The sequence below is a fragment of a genome, unplaced genomic scaffold (assembly GCF_019419815.1).
Source record: "Pyrus x bretschneideri cultivar Hongxiangsu unplaced genomic scaffold, Pyrus_bretschneideri_v1 Contig21, whole genome shotgun sequence".
Lineage (NCBI taxonomy): Eukaryota > Viridiplantae > Streptophyta > Magnoliopsida > Rosales > Rosaceae > Pyrus > Pyrus x bretschneideri.
In genome coordinates this window covers 6,061,196-6,076,373 of record NW_025999513.1, presented here as the reverse complement: position 1 = coordinate 6,076,373, position 15,178 = coordinate 6,061,196, and the positions used below count along the sequence as shown (strand labels likewise).

Sequence of the window (15,178 nt, the reverse complement as noted above, 5' to 3'; positions counted from 1 at the left end):
GAGCTAAAATACTGTTAAATTGTGAATTTTCGTTTATGACCGTCGAAAACTTTTGTTCCATTACTTAATCTCTAAATGTTTTTTTTTTTTTTTTTTGAGATTTTTTACATATGCGATGTTGTAGTATCTACAAACAAGTTTGACGGTTAGATCATGGAAACTAGTTTCGTAGAATGCATATCTCCGTTAAATTTGCTTAAATTTTGAAGTGAGAAAAGTAATTTGTGCTAAAATTTTATTTATGTTTTCAAGTATTTGATTAGACATTATTTAGTTTGTGTGATGACATTTTCATTGTACAATTATCTTTTTGTTTCTTTATTGCATATTTTACATGAGTTATTATCTATTAAACCAAATAATTATTTATTTAATTTTTAAAAACGTATGCTATTTAAATACATATTTTTTATTTATTTATTTATTAAACCAAACAATTATTATTTTATTTTTTTAAAACGTAACAAATTTTTTTTTGGGGGGGGGAATTTAAAATTTTGGGAGGGAATTTTGGGGGGATTTTTGCCGCCGTTTTTTTTTCTGTCTGTTATAACCGATAGTAATGAAAATTTTCTGTCAGTTTTTATTTTAAAAAAATGTTTTTGTCGGTTTTAACCGATAGTAATGAAAATTTTCCAAAATAAAACCCCTCCATCTCTTCCTTGCGCCAGTACCTTATCCATTCCCCCTTTTCTCCTCTCCTCATTTCCTTCTCCATCTTTTCTCCCCTTCTCATTCTCGCTTCAATCACCATGGATGAACAATTCGAGAAGCAACCTACGACATCTGGATGTAGATGAAATTTTCTAGTTCAAGCCCTTAATGTTACCACGAAGCATGGGGTGTCTAACCAGTCTGCACAAATTTTCAGTTTGTCTTTTCTTTTCTTTTTCAAATATATTTATCTGTCTTTCCAATTCACTGGAATTTGCAGAGAAATTCGTCGATTTGCTTTGTTTCCCTGTTCTAATTCATCGCTTGGCTTTGATTTCGGATTCGCAGACGCATTTCGAAGAGATTCGACCCCATTTTCTGAATGAATCTCAGCTCGTTAAATGGTTTTGTAGTAGTGACCATCCTTTAATACTTAAAATTATTCTGAATGGATATTCGTTTTTAGAAATTTTATGCATGTGACCGATTCAAATTAATTTTTCATTCTAAGTATAACTAGTGGGGAAGTTAGTTGTCTGGCATATAATGCAACCATGCACACCGTTTTGCGTAAACGCATCTATTTCACTAACTTCATACCTAAGAATGTACCTCTAACAACCTTCTCAGACCCATCCAACCTGATCAAAGGATACGGTAAGGCACATATAATGTTGTCTAATGGTACAATCTTGACCATTGATGAGGCACTTTATTCTCTACGTTCCGGAAGAATGTTGTTAAGTTTTAAGGACATTAAAGACAACAATTACCAAGCTAAAACCCACGTAGAAAATGGAGTTGAATTTCTGTGCATAACTTCCTACGAATATGATCAAAAGCATATTCTAGAAAAGATTGAGCGTATCCCGAGTGGTCTGTATACTACGAACATACACCCCATAGAGAACCACTATGTGACCAGCCCAACCTCTGGGACCGCGCACGAAATTACACTTTGGCATGATCATTTGGGACATCCTGGATGAATAGTGATGTGCCGTGTCCTCAAATCATCACACAGGCATCCACTAACTCGAAGTTTAGGTTTGATCCAAGGAATCGCATATCAAACATGTTATAAAGGAAAGCTTATTACTAAGTCTTCTTATGACAAGATTCGTTCGAATCCTCCTATTTTTCTACAACGGATTCAAGGGGACATTTGTGGATTGATTCACCCTCTATGCAGACCATTTAGATATTTTATGGTTTTGATTGACGCTTCCACACGTTGGTCACACGTGTGCTTGTTGTCTACAAGGAATGTTGCATTCTCCAAACTATTGGCTCAGGTTATCAAGCTCATGGCTCACCACCCTAATTATCCGATCAAATATATTCGATTGGAAAATGTTGGAGCATTCACATCTAAAACTTTTGATGACTATTACATGTCAGCTGGGGTTGAAGTTGAACATCCAATACCCTATGTTCATACCCAAAACGACTTGGCAGAGGCATTCATTAAGCGCTTACAAATGCTTGCTCGATCGTTGGTCATACGTACCAAGCTCCCAATCGTTGCTTGAGGCCATGCAATATTGCACGCAGCCATGTTGGTCTGCCTAAAGCTTGTTGCGACCCAACCATATAGCGCCCTTCAGTTGGTTACCGGATACGAACCTGACATATCGCATTTGCACGTTTTTTGTTATGCGGTCTATGTGCCTATTTTGCCGCCCTTACGTAAAAAAATAGGGCCTCAACGAATGATGGGAATCTATGTCGGATATGATTCTTCTTTGATTATTCGTTACTTAGAACCTTTGATAGGTGATCTGTTTACCGCTCGTTTCGTAAATTGTCATTTCTATGAGACAATATTCCCATCATTAGGGACAGATAATAACGTCAACATTCTTGAAGAACGACGTGAATTATCGTGGACGACTCCTACTTTGTCTCATTTAAATCCCCGCATCGCTATCTGAAACTGAAATGCAGCGCATATTAGATCTTTAAAGCATAGCTTAGAGCATGCTAGATGCTTTCACCGATCTAGCGCGGGTGACAAGATCGCATATTCCAGCTACGAATACGCCCACAAAGATGGATGTACCAAATGTATGACAGACTTCCCTCATGAAGGCTCGGGAGCCAACTTTGGTGATCTACGTACATTAAGAGGAAACCCACGACACAAGCTTCTGAAGAGCCTACCATGAATCCAACTGTCACTTACTCATTCTATCTAAATCATGAGGAAATTCTAGATTACGGAAGCGTCATTGAAGAGACGAATCTACCTCCCAAGAATCGTGAGATTTCAATTTATTATGCTAGCTTAGATGATGTGTGGTGTAGAAATGAGATGATCATCAACGATGCATTATCATATGCAGTAGTTACTGAGATCATGTTGAGCGATAACATTGAACCTTGTTCTGTTGATGAATGTCGACGTAGAACGGATTGGTCAAACTAGAAACAAGCAATCCAAGTTGAACTCGATTCGCTTGCGAAACATAAGGTGTTTGGACCTGTAACTCCTACTCCTCCACTTGTGAAGCTCATTGGCTACAAATGGGTTTTCGTTCGGAAGTGTAATCAGAAGAATGAAATTGTGCGTTACAAAGCTCGTCTTGTTGTGCAAGGCTTCTCACAACACCCCGAGATTGACTATGACAAAACTTATTCACCCATTATGAATGTGATTACTTTTCGCTACCTTATCAGTTTGGTAGTTTCTGAAAAACTGAATACGCAGCTGATGGACATAGTAATTGCGTATCTCTATAAGGATCTTGATACGAAAATTTATATGAAAGTTCCTGAAAGACTTACTTTGACTAGATCAAATATTTCTAAACCTCGGAACACACTCTTAATTCGGCTGAGACGTCTACTCTACGGTTTGAAGCAATCCAGAAGAACGTGGTATAACTGTCTGCGTGAGTATTTGACTAGTCAGGGATATGTGAACAATGAACTATGCCCTTGTATGTTTATTAAGAAGTCACATTCCAGTTTTCCAATAGTTGCAGTATATGTCGATGATATAAACATTATCGGAATTCCTGAAAAGCTCGCGAGAACTGCCATGCACCTGAAGTTGGAATTTGAGATGAAAGATCTAGGAAAGACTCGATACTGTCTCGGTCTTGAGATCGAGCATCGTTTGGATAGAATCTTAATACATCAAACGAACTACACCCAGAAGGTGTTGCGCTGCTTTAGTAAGGATAAAACGAAGTCTTCGAGTACTCCTATGGTTGTTTGATCGCTAGATGCAAAGCAAGATCCTTTCCGTTCGAAGAAGGATTATGAAAAGATTTTGGAGCCTGAAGTTCCTTATCTAAGTACGATAGGCGCTTTATTGTACTTAGCTCAATGCAATAGACCCGACATCTTCTTTGATGTTAATCTTTTGGCAAGATACAGTAATGCACCAACATGCAGACATTGGACTGGTGTTAAAGACAATTTTCGCTACCTTAAGGGTACTACGGATTTGGGCTTGTTCTATCCCTATGGATCCTTGAGTTATGCCATACCCCCCATTTCTTGAGTTGATTCTCGCCTTGTTGGTTATGCCGACGCAGGATACTTATTTGATCTACACAAGGCGCGTTCACAAATGAGTTATGTCTTTACCGTTTGAGGCACCGCAATCTCTTGGAGATCAACTAAATAGACCTTAGTTGCCACTTCGTCTAACCATGCTGAAATTCTTGCCTTACATGAAGCAACTCGGGAATGCTTTTGGTTGAGAGCAGTTATGGGCCATATTCGAAGCTCCTGCAATCTTTACCTCATCGTGGATATCCCGACAACAATCTATAAAGACAACACAGCATGTATCGAACAACTTAAGAAATGTTACATCAAATGAGACAACACCAAGCACATTGCGTCGAAGTTCTTATTCTTACATCAACAACAAGAGCATCAGAAGAATGAAGTCATGCAAAAATCCTTTCACAAGATAATCTGGCCAACCTCTTCACCAAATCACTACCAAAAGGCGACGTTTCAGAAGCATGTTCATGGAATTGGTTTGCGTAAACTTTCTAAGTTGTAACATTGCTATTTCTCTTTGGAATTGTATCAAACTCATGAGGGAGTATCCTAAAGTATACTTGCTTGATCTTAATGTACTCTTTTTCCCTACGATTAGGAGCATTTTTTCCGCTGAGTTTTTGCTACCTAACTAGGTTTTAACGAGGCACCCACATTGGGTTGATCATATCCCAGATGACGTCCCGTAGACGTTTCATTTGACTTTGCATTACTCACGTATTTTTTCTTAGACTATGGATTTTGTCCCTACTCGGGTTTTTGCCATAGCCTTAGGGTTTTTTTTAGTGAGACTTGATTCTTTATGCAAGTTCCTACCTTATTGAGAATAAGCATTGTTCCCAGAATCAATGCCGACGAGTCGACTTCCTCAAGTTCTGCATGATGCTGAATCTACCTTGAGTATTTACGCACTTAAGGAGGAGTGTTATGAACTTTCCTAGTTTATGTGTGATTGTGTAAATCCTAAATTAGATTTAATTCTAGTTATTTTTTCCTATATGGACTTGTATTCCTTGGGGATGAAGGATTTCTTCTCCCTCTTATTACTATAAATAAAGGCATTGCGTAGGGGAATGGAACATCCCTTAACACACATTCTCTTACGATTCTACAAACACATCTCTTTTCTCTTTTCTCTTCTTGTCGCCAGCCCTCTTCTCTTAGTCAGATAAAATAGGCTACGACAAGGATGATTTTGTATAAAATCAATAAAAAACAATTGGTTCGATCATGAGAAATATTATAGAGTACACCCAAACTAGACGATACCACAATATTAATTACTGCCTTATTAGGGCGAGCATATATATACATATACAGATGTATACAAGCTTTCTATATTAAGGATGTCTTTAACTTCCTTAACCTATTTTCATGGTGGCAGTTAATAATCAGAATCTTTAATTTTTATATTCGTTTTTAAGGATTATCCATGATAAAAATTGACTAATAAGTCAACACTTATTTAGCTATTTCGTTGCCCGCATCGCATTTCAACTTTATTTAGCGAACCATGATTTTTTACATACCATAGATGACAAGATTTGAATTTTTTTTTTTTGGTTTTTTTTTTTTGGGGCGAACATGATTCTCGAATGAGTATCTAAGATAAAGACATTCCGACCCTTCAGACGTATATAAAAGTTCAGAATACCCTTAACCTAAAAGCAGTCTAGATAATAATGGGTTTCCCTTACTAATTAGATCATCTCCAATGGTTGGGTTAAAATCCAAATATTTTAGCCCGGAAAATTTAGCTTTTAGCGCAAAAACAGTTTTTCTACTTCAACCGTTCTGGCCTAAAATTCTAGCACGGGATTATTAAAGAATGAACTTAGGCTATTTTTTTTCTTAAATTAATTTTAAGAACATTTTAATCTAAAAAAATTTAAATTTCGATAAATATTGAAAAATCACTCAATTTTTCACAAAGCAAGCCTTCAACTTTTACCAATCTTTCAACCCTGGGCTAACTTTCAATTCACCAACCGTTCAACAATTTGGAAATGGAAAGAAATTGTAGAAATATAAATTGGAAGAATTGTAAAAGAAAATTAAGTTTTGTATGGATGTTTGAACAAATACATAGGTATTTATAGAGTTTTTGGATGAACTTTGAGTTAAATAATTTTTTTAAATTATTTTAGCCTTTGGATTTAAATTTGGACCGTTAGATCTTTTTTTTTAACCGTTAGATTTGATTATATTTGATGTCAGCCGTTGGATTCGATGTATTTTAAAATAACATATTCTAAAAAAAATTAAATTTGAATCTGGACCGTTGGATCAACCAATAGTCCTTAAAGCCCAGCCATAGGATCTAAATTATAGTCATTGGGTTTTTGTGGGTGGCCGACACACGCTTGACGGCGGGGCCCACCCCTATCGGGAAACCTTTGCAAGCGCACTGTGTGGGGCGCGTTGGAGCGTGGGCGAGCCGAGATTGTCCCAACAAACCGCGAGTCCACTCGCATGGGGGGGGGGAATTTGGGAGGGTGCATTTGGCCCAGCTTTGGCATTTGGCCCAACTTTAGCATTTGGTATTTAGCTCAAAGTTTTAGCATGGGTTGGAGAGTGTTTGGGGGGGGGGAATTTGGGGAAAATTTTAGCATTTAGCCCACCATTGGAGATGGTCTTAGATGAAATACTTTTATGGCACATTTACGTAAGGAATTCTGGTGTTTACCAAATATTAGGGAATAAAAAATTAGGAGTTTTAACAAAAAGTCCGCGGTACTGTTTACTTTAACGAAAAACCACATTTTTACACTAAAAAGTCAATCTTGGTACTATTGACTTTACCCTTTATTTTGTCCTTATCGTTAAAATTAAAAGTTTTCAATTCCTTTTCATTAGTTTTCCTTAAAAAATTTAGTGGAACCCATGCAAATTTTGGAATCCTATTTCAAATAATTTGGAGGATTTGGATTCCCTATAATTTGGTGGGAATTGAATTCCGGGTTATTGTGGGGAATCGGAATGGATTTTCTTCCCCATTATACCCTCACTTACTTCTAATATTTCAAAATTGCCTTTTGCATTAACCCAACACCAAATTTTGTTCTCTTGGTAAAAAAAATCAAAAATAAAAATAAAAAAAAATTAAAGTTTTTCTCTTTAAAATAAAATAACGTTTTACCCAAAATAAATAAACAAAATAAATTACTAAAATAGGGGCATTTTAGTAATTACATTGATTTTCATTCCGATTCATGTAAATTAATAAACAACTTATATGGTTAAGTACTATTCCTACTCCGGTTCCTAAAATTTTTAGTAAACAGTTTCAACAGGAATCTGATTTTGATTCTACCTCATTCCAACTTCTCATCAATTAAATTTCTTTTATTTTGATTACAGATTAGTAAACGAGTCCTATGCTCTTTTAGCCCGTTCCACTTCCTACTTTGCCCGCGTATCCTTGGAGGGGACCATCCAGCTTCCACTATTCATGAAATTTCATATCAATATTATGTTGTTTGTCCAAGTTAAAATGCTTTACCAACTCTGGCATCTCCATCATCATCATGCATCAGAGGAAGATTAATGGCTATCTTCTCCTCGTAGCATCCAATCCACGTCACTTTTATTACAATTCAGTCACTTTTGCTCGACCAACTTCATGTATCATTCAAAGAAAAGAAAAAACGTCTGCAGATCTTTCTGCAACTATTTTGGAATAGTTAACGTGGAGTGACATGAATCAATCTTTACAACAAGGATAAAAAAGTGAGATCACCATTCATCACTCACTCATTGTTTTGTGGTGGATAATATTACACGCAAATGTGAGACTCACTCGCCGTATTATCTCTGATTCTATTGAATTTTAATATATATATATATATATATATATATATATATCAATTAGTTTTTAGTATGAACTATCAACTTAGTCACTGAATTATCACCTTAGTAAAAATTAGATCCCTAAACTATTTTTTTTTTCCAAAAAAAAGGGCCATTGAATTATAAAAATCTGTCTATTACATCTCTAATATTATATTCAAAGCTATTATATTCAATTTTCCATCAATTTAAATTATGTTACTTGCATGTGATACATATTAGAGGGTAAATTAGTAGTTTTTCATAAAGAAATAGTCTGGAGTTAACTTTGAAGAGTAAATTGGTAGTTTTTAAAAGTGGTGTTAAGCCCACCTCATTGTCTTATCACTTCACCCACTTTAAAATGTAAATTCTAATGACAAATATCTCCTCTTATAAAATGACATTTAAGGACTTAAACAATAACCATTAATATTTTGCCACATCACCATTACTTGAAATAGCAAAAAAGAAAAAAGAAAAAAATAATTTAAAAATCCACCGAGTACACACCTGCACGGCGGCATCGATGACAGCTCCTCCCTCTTCAAATTCCATCTACTGTGTATGTAGAACTCGCTGTGCTGCTGTCTGAGTCTATTCGGTCGGAGCCATTGACAGCGACCATGGGTAAGAAAAAGACCATTCTAATCGTTTTGCACCCGTACCTGCGAAACCCTTTTCCTGCCTGATCGCTTGTACAGTAGCCAAACTAACTGTGTCAACAACAACGGAGATTGGTCATGCTTCCTAGAGAATCGGGTTCGATTTCTACTGAACTTGCCTTTTCGTCTTCTCTGAAAATTGGTTTCATATCATATTAGTAGCATGAGCCTCTTCCTACGAGTAAGATGGGCTTTTTCCATCCAAGACGAACAGGGGAAACAGCATTAATGTATTCCTTCTTCAATCATTGTTGCCCCAAGCCAAGGAGCTTGCTATCTCATCCCATGGTTGGTTTTTTTTGAGACAAATATTTACATACATATTTATATATACATATTACAGAAAATAAAATTTAAAGAACTTAAAGATATTTAAAAGGTTATAATTGGAATCATGGTGGGTGGGAAAAGAGTGATATTATTATTTACCTTTTTATAGTGGATGAGAATATAATGTGGGTGAGAAGATAAGACAATGGGATGGGCTTAGTACCATTCAATGTTAAGGGCATATAGGCAAGAAAATAACGGTATTATCCTCTAAAGTGTATCAAGTGACTTAAGTTGATGAAAATTTGAATATAATAGTAGGGAAGAAACTAGTAATTTTTATTGAATTTAGAGACTCACTTTACCGAAAAAAACAATTCAGAAACTAAATTTACACTTCACTTTAATTTTTAATTTAATGGTACTTCTTCGCTTTCTCAAAGTTAAAAAAGGTTAAGTTCTCCCTCCGCCACTAATTGAAAAGAACAAAAGGTCCGCATTATTCAAATTTTCAACTTTCTTATTTCCCTTACTTTTTACCATAGGGTAAAGGTAGAGACTATACTAAGCCAACAACATTCACCCTGACATGTTACTAGGGGTTAACCTCTAACAAATCTAACATGACACTATCCACCACCCTTAAGTGATGGTGAGCATCACCATCATAATAATTTCCGTTAGATGAGTTAAAGTTTCGAGATTAGTGTAGTCGGTAGATTAATCACACTCATTCAACATCAATTAACGTGATGTATAAAGAGAAACATAGTGATCAAACTTATAATCATACATGTCCATCTTAAGTTAAATTATATTGTTTCCACACAGAATCTAAACCGAAAGCTCAACTTGTGATGAACAAGAGAAACATAGTGATATGTATAAAATAAACCAATGATTTGAATACTAACAAGTACCCAAATACAACAAGATCAGCAAAAGAAACATATGCAGGAAACTAAGGTGGAGCTGATATACAAACATGTCTCAGGCATTACAATTGCAACATATCAGCAACCACTTCATCTACCAAAGAATCAAATATTTGACCCTCAACATCTACTCCTAGTGCAAATGCATCGGTTTCGAAGTCCAGCCATCTGCCATAGGGGCTGCTCATGTCCTTGCCCACGAGCTCGTCCACCATGCATTCCCACATGCCCTTCCAACATGAGAGTTCTTTGTACACTTCTTCGGCTAAAGACGCCTTTCTCCTCACCATTGCTACTCCCTTCACCCATGCACTGTATCCCCCGCCCACATAACGCCTGCATTTCAAGTCCAAGCATTCACTTGTACAATCAAATAGTTCCTTTCGCCTTACCCTGGACTCTCCACCATCAATTTCGAACTGTCCTCTTCGACATTCCAGCAGATTGAAGAGATGAGGGTTTATGATCTTCCTGGCCCGGCCCAATGTAAAGTCTTGAAACATCAATTCGACATTACATAGTGTCTCCTTTATGTATTCCAATTCCCACTTATTTGATCTCAAAGATTCTTTTATGTGAACTGTAACTGCTTGGTTTCTTGCCACAGTTCCTGTATATGTTGAAGAAGCGGAATCTGATAACTCGGTGTCAGCTTCTACTAAATGGAACTTCTTGGAAGAACTGAAAACATTAACTTCCCGAGCTTGGACGGATGAGCACAACCTGCTTGCTGAAGAAACCAAAAAAATGTGTTCAGGCAACCTAAATAAGACACATTTCAAAATTCAAAGAGTGGAAACAAAATAATAAAAAATATATATATATAAGCATCTTATACCTTCCGTACTGTTACTATCAGTGGTAATTGAAGAGTCATAACTTTCATTTGAAAAAGAAGATTCCAGAACAGAGACTGGACTAGGATGCCGGCAATGCACCTGTCCAGCTTCAATAGGACTGCTGCTATATTCGTCTGCCTTATCGACTCCCTGAAAATGTTGAATTTTTGTCAGTTACAGTCAGATCAAGTGCAAAGTTATACCACCAGTAATCTCATAACTTTGTGGGAAAAGGAATAAACAAAAGTGGAAAAAATAAAAGGATAAAAAGAAGGGGAATTCCACAGAAAAAGACCAGCATTATCAACAGAATTAGCTAGTAATAGTGAAAGTCGGCCCTACCTGAAACTTGTGTTTCAATCTGAATGCAGGAGTGTCAGCTTCAAATCGATCACCTGATTTCTCGGTAACCAACAGATGTTGGTCTCTCTGGTCATTTAACCTTTGCATGGAGCCAACTGCATTATAATTGCGTTTCACGTCCAAATTTGAAGCAGTTGAAGCTGAGCATACTTTTGCGGCTTCACGACTAGAAGATTCACTCCCATAAGATAATTCCCTTAACTTTTGTTCCAAAAGAGCACTCAAAGCATCACCGCCTATCACATTGTAACCCACTGAGGATGGCTTCATACTGTCTGTGTCAAGCAACAACCGTTTACCTCGGTGATCTGTGCAAAGACTGTTGCTCTTCTGCCCAACCAGAGCTGAGATGTCCGTGCCAAGCAGTGATCGTGTAAGTGGGGCTGTGAATGTAAACGAAACAACATCCATGCCTTTCTTTCTGCTATCTTCAGCCCAATTATAGTGCCTGTCACTAACTGGATTAGACTGAACTCGCTTCTGATTTTTGTCACTCAACATATCATCAACAGCACGATCTTTATTAAACTGAAAGTTTCCATCTATTGATCGTTTCTTCCTCGGATAATTCCCTTCGTTCGAGTAGGACACTTCTTTTTCACTCTCCGTTGCCTCTGAGCCCAACTTTCTGGATCCAATTTTGGAATTTCCACTACTTCGAACTGAGCTTTTGTGACGACCAGAAGAAGAATCCCCAGACAGCACTTTTCTACCCTGCGAGTTGGAAACCAAAGGCTTTGAAGGTAATTTCTCTTTATCAACTACACCATTTTGTTTCTGGTTATTCTGCTTAAGAGCACCAGAAGCATTATGTGTAGAAGGTTTCTTGTGCAGATTCTTTTGAACATTCGGTTGGGTCCGGATGGGCTGGTTTGAGATTACCTCATTCTGTTCTCTCTGACCTACCGAGCTTATATTTCTACTTAAATTCTGACCTCTTTTCTGAACATTGACCTTTGCTTGGATTGCAAGAGAAATAGACTTCCCCTTAGTTTCTTCTGTCTCCGAAGAAGCCCTGAATGACAAATCGAGAGATCCATTCCAGCTCTTATTCAAAGACTGTCCCTGAAGAGACTTAGCAGCATTTGATTCAACAGGCTTTCGGGACACCGCAGAAGGCTTCGTTTTCTTGTAAGCAGCTCCGACTTTATCTTTTAAATCTTGATCTTTCAAGGTTTCTGAAGAAGACCCAACCAGTGGAACTTTTCGGGATGCCTCCACCTTTTCTTTGAGAGCCTGAACCTTCAGGGGCACAGAAGAGGCCCCTACTAAAGGCATCTTGGCCTTGGCGGTGGCTGGAGGTCCAGGCTCAATAATTTTTGCAGCAGCTTCCATTATGTGAGCAGCATTCCTAGTGGAAACAAAGCCGGGATTCTTAATGGGAGACAAAAGTTTATGGTGTGTGAGCGGAATAGACTTAGCTGATCTAGGAGGCAATGTTTCAGTCTGGAACCTCTCAATTGTCGTGCTTTGCATATTCTGGGGCTTTGGCTCCACAGAATTCCTGGTAGGGCCATCCATCCTTTTTATGGGATTTCCAGAATACCTTAACTGATCGTCATGATAGCACTCGACGTTTCTCCTGTGATAATGAGCACCTTGGAGAGATTGAGTGTCAAAATATGGGGTAGAGTAAGGCTCAGAAAAACTGGATGTGGGTAAGGAGTCTAATCCCATAAGCTTGGCTACCACACTAGGGGCTTTCGCTCCAAGTCCTTCTTCATCTGTAACAGATGAAGCACAACTATAATCGCTGCTACCTCTGATGCTGGACGCTGCCCCAGTTTCATCCTCGTCTACCTAGAAATAAAACAAGAAGTGTAAACAGTATTAGTTCAAACTCCATACCGAAATGGTCTAAAGAAATAAGCAGTTCTAGAACACTGACCACCAGATGCTGTCGCGTCATTGGCAAGTTCCCATGGCTTTTCTTTCCCTGTTTTGAGCGTTCTAAATAAAAAAGAGGAAGAAATCAAAATTCAAAACAACCACCCACGGAATAGGAAAATGATACAAGACCAAAAGTGAAAAACATATATGTTGTATGCGTATGCTGATACAATAAAACTGTACCTGGTGAATCCGACTTGCCAGAGAATAATTTTTTTCGAGACTTTGCAGTCCAGTCAAATAGATGAAAGAAACCACCCACATGACCTGCTCCACTTTTCGAACCTTCTCTCTCAACTCCCATTGTTCTGATGCAAAAAATAAGAACACATCAACAATTAAGTAAAATAATCAAGGAGGAAAACAATTTCTATTCCACTTGATCAGAACAAAATAATTTTATGAAACGTAACAAGTATAACATAACCCATTAAAATGGTAATTAGCATGGAAGTCCTAAGCAGCAAACCTTCACTTAGTTTAGTTGTTTCATGATTCAGAAAAACATTTTCTTCAAAGATCACAGGTACACAATCCTGCATATCAATCTTTTTCTTAGCAAGTCAAATCATACCAAACAATGATAATCTTGTATCAGATGATCTAAAATGTTGTGAGTCCTATATAACCTTCAGGGAAGATTATTTCTATGGTAAATAATTACTAGTCAACTATCGTTCTAGCTTTCGAAATCAAGACACTGTGAACCTCACCAAGAAAGACAATGCTGAGAACTATTGTTCTAGCTTTTGGTATCTTCAAGCAAAGACTAGCCTATGAAATTCAATAAGCTGAATCAAACACTGACCTTTCTGCTTCAACTTAAGACATGCAACTCGAATTTACCCTTGCATCATATGCTCTTCAAATACCTAGCTTTCTAAACCCAATAGGATCAACAAATTGCATAACCCGATTCAGAAGATCAGCAAACACACAAATCCCAAATGTCCCTGATCTAAATAAGGTCAAACAAATCCAAAAGGCAAATAAAAAGAAAATTTTGCATCTTTGATTCTTTATGCACCTAACTATGAAAAAAGAGATCCATTCTGCAAATAAATAACCGTAAATCAACATTCAGCTCAATGAGTTCCCAACAACCAAATAATTCAAGTAAATTACATAAACGTAGAATATGCAACATTTTCTCAGCAACCAATCGCTCCCCCCAATACAAGATACAAAACAAATCAGACCCAATTCACAAATCCAAAAACCAATAACAAAGATTCCAACTTTTATTGAAATTCAAGGTAAAAAACTTACAAGAACTAGTGGGCAGGAATCGACTCAGCCTCTCTCTCTCTCTCTCTCTCTAACAAGTGAAGTAAAGTAAAGGAAGCAATGAAAGATTCAGCCGGATGGAGGAAACACAATTAATGGAAAATCTTTCATTTATTTTCTATCAGAGGTCAGAGTCTTCGTCCAGAAACTCATTTACTGACTCCCCCTGTGTAGTTCGAAGGAATAAATGGGGATAGATAGTGGGACTCTACTGTTTTTTATACAAACATAAATTTTTTTTTTTTTTTTTTGAAAATTAAAAAATATAGTAAAATGCAGAAAAGGTTGTAATTTTCTAACGTCTCTTTAGAGAGGGGCTTCATTTCAAATTCCAAATGTGGGCGTTGGAGTGAGGCAGCGAGATAAAGTTACCTGTCACTGCATGCGGGGGATGAGGGTTTGTGACGTGGGAAGTGAGGTGACGGGTACGTGGCAGTTGAATGGGGAGAGGGTATGTAATTCGTTGTACGTAGTTCGGTGAGGATAGTGGTTTTTCAAAAGTCAAATAATAGAAGACGAAACGAAGCTCCGGTGCATGTTGGGCTACGACCCGGGAGCCATACTTTAGTTTTCTGTCGTTGGGCCTTGGGCGTTAATGAATTTTTAACATTTATAAATCGAAAGTGTCATTTGAACACACGCACAAAAAAATAAAAAATAAAAAATAAAAAAATCGAAAGTGTCAGGATCGACGTCCACAAATTATAAATTTGATACCCAATTTTAGTTGTCTCTGTTTACGGCTTAGAATATATAATTGATCTCTAATACTCCTTATATCTTGGTTTTTTTATAACGAGGGACTGGTCGAATTTAAACCTCCTTTGAACTAATAAGAAGAGAAGCGCTAAAAGTCAATTGGTTAATTTAGCATGTCATTGTTGTAGTAGTAAGATTTATATTTATTTAATTAGAAACAAAAATC

General features: G+C 37.1%; 1 protein-coding gene across 2 annotated transcripts; it reads right to left on the bottom strand.

Moving 5' to 3' along the window:
• Window positions 1-9,797: 9,797 nt before the first annotated feature.
• Window positions 9,798-14,704, bottom strand: LOC103939423. 2 transcript variants are annotated; one of them, XM_048584252.1, is made up of 7 exons: window positions 14,236-14,704; window positions 13,436-13,502; window positions 13,150-13,274; window positions 12,965-13,026; window positions 11,056-12,876; window positions 10,713-10,863; window positions 9,798-10,604 (listed from the first exon to the last, which is right to left on the bottom strand). In XM_048584252.1, the coding sequence occupies exons 3-7, from the start codon at window positions 13,268-13,270 to the stop codon at window positions 9,937-9,939; spliced, it is 2,823 nt and encodes a 940-aa protein (XP_048440209.1). In that variant the 5' UTR covers window positions 13,271-13,274; window positions 13,436-13,502; window positions 14,236-14,704; the 3' UTR covers window positions 9,798-9,936. The 2 variants fall into 2 exon arrangements, with proteins under 2 accessions (XP_048440209.1, XP_018501044.2); XM_018645528.2 differs by lacking the exon at window positions 13,436-13,502 and having other exon boundaries at window positions 14,236-14,703.
• Between the last annotated feature and the right edge of the window lie 474 nt (window positions 14,705-15,178).

Bases quoted from the DNA above. Each gene is read 5' to 3' on its own strand.
- LOC103939423 (XM_048584252.1), bottom strand. From the start codon at position 13,270: ATGGGAGTTGAGAGAGAAGGTTCGAAAAGTGGAGCAGGTCATGTGGGT. The intron at 10,864-11,055 runs GTAGGGCCGACT...CAACATTTTCAG, and splicing joins GATTGAAACACAAGTTTCAG to GGAGTCGATAAGGCAGACGA. The intron at 10,605-10,712 runs GTATAAGATGCT...TGGTTTCTTCAG, and splicing joins TGATAGTAACAGTACGGAAG to CAAGCAGGTTGTGCTCATCC.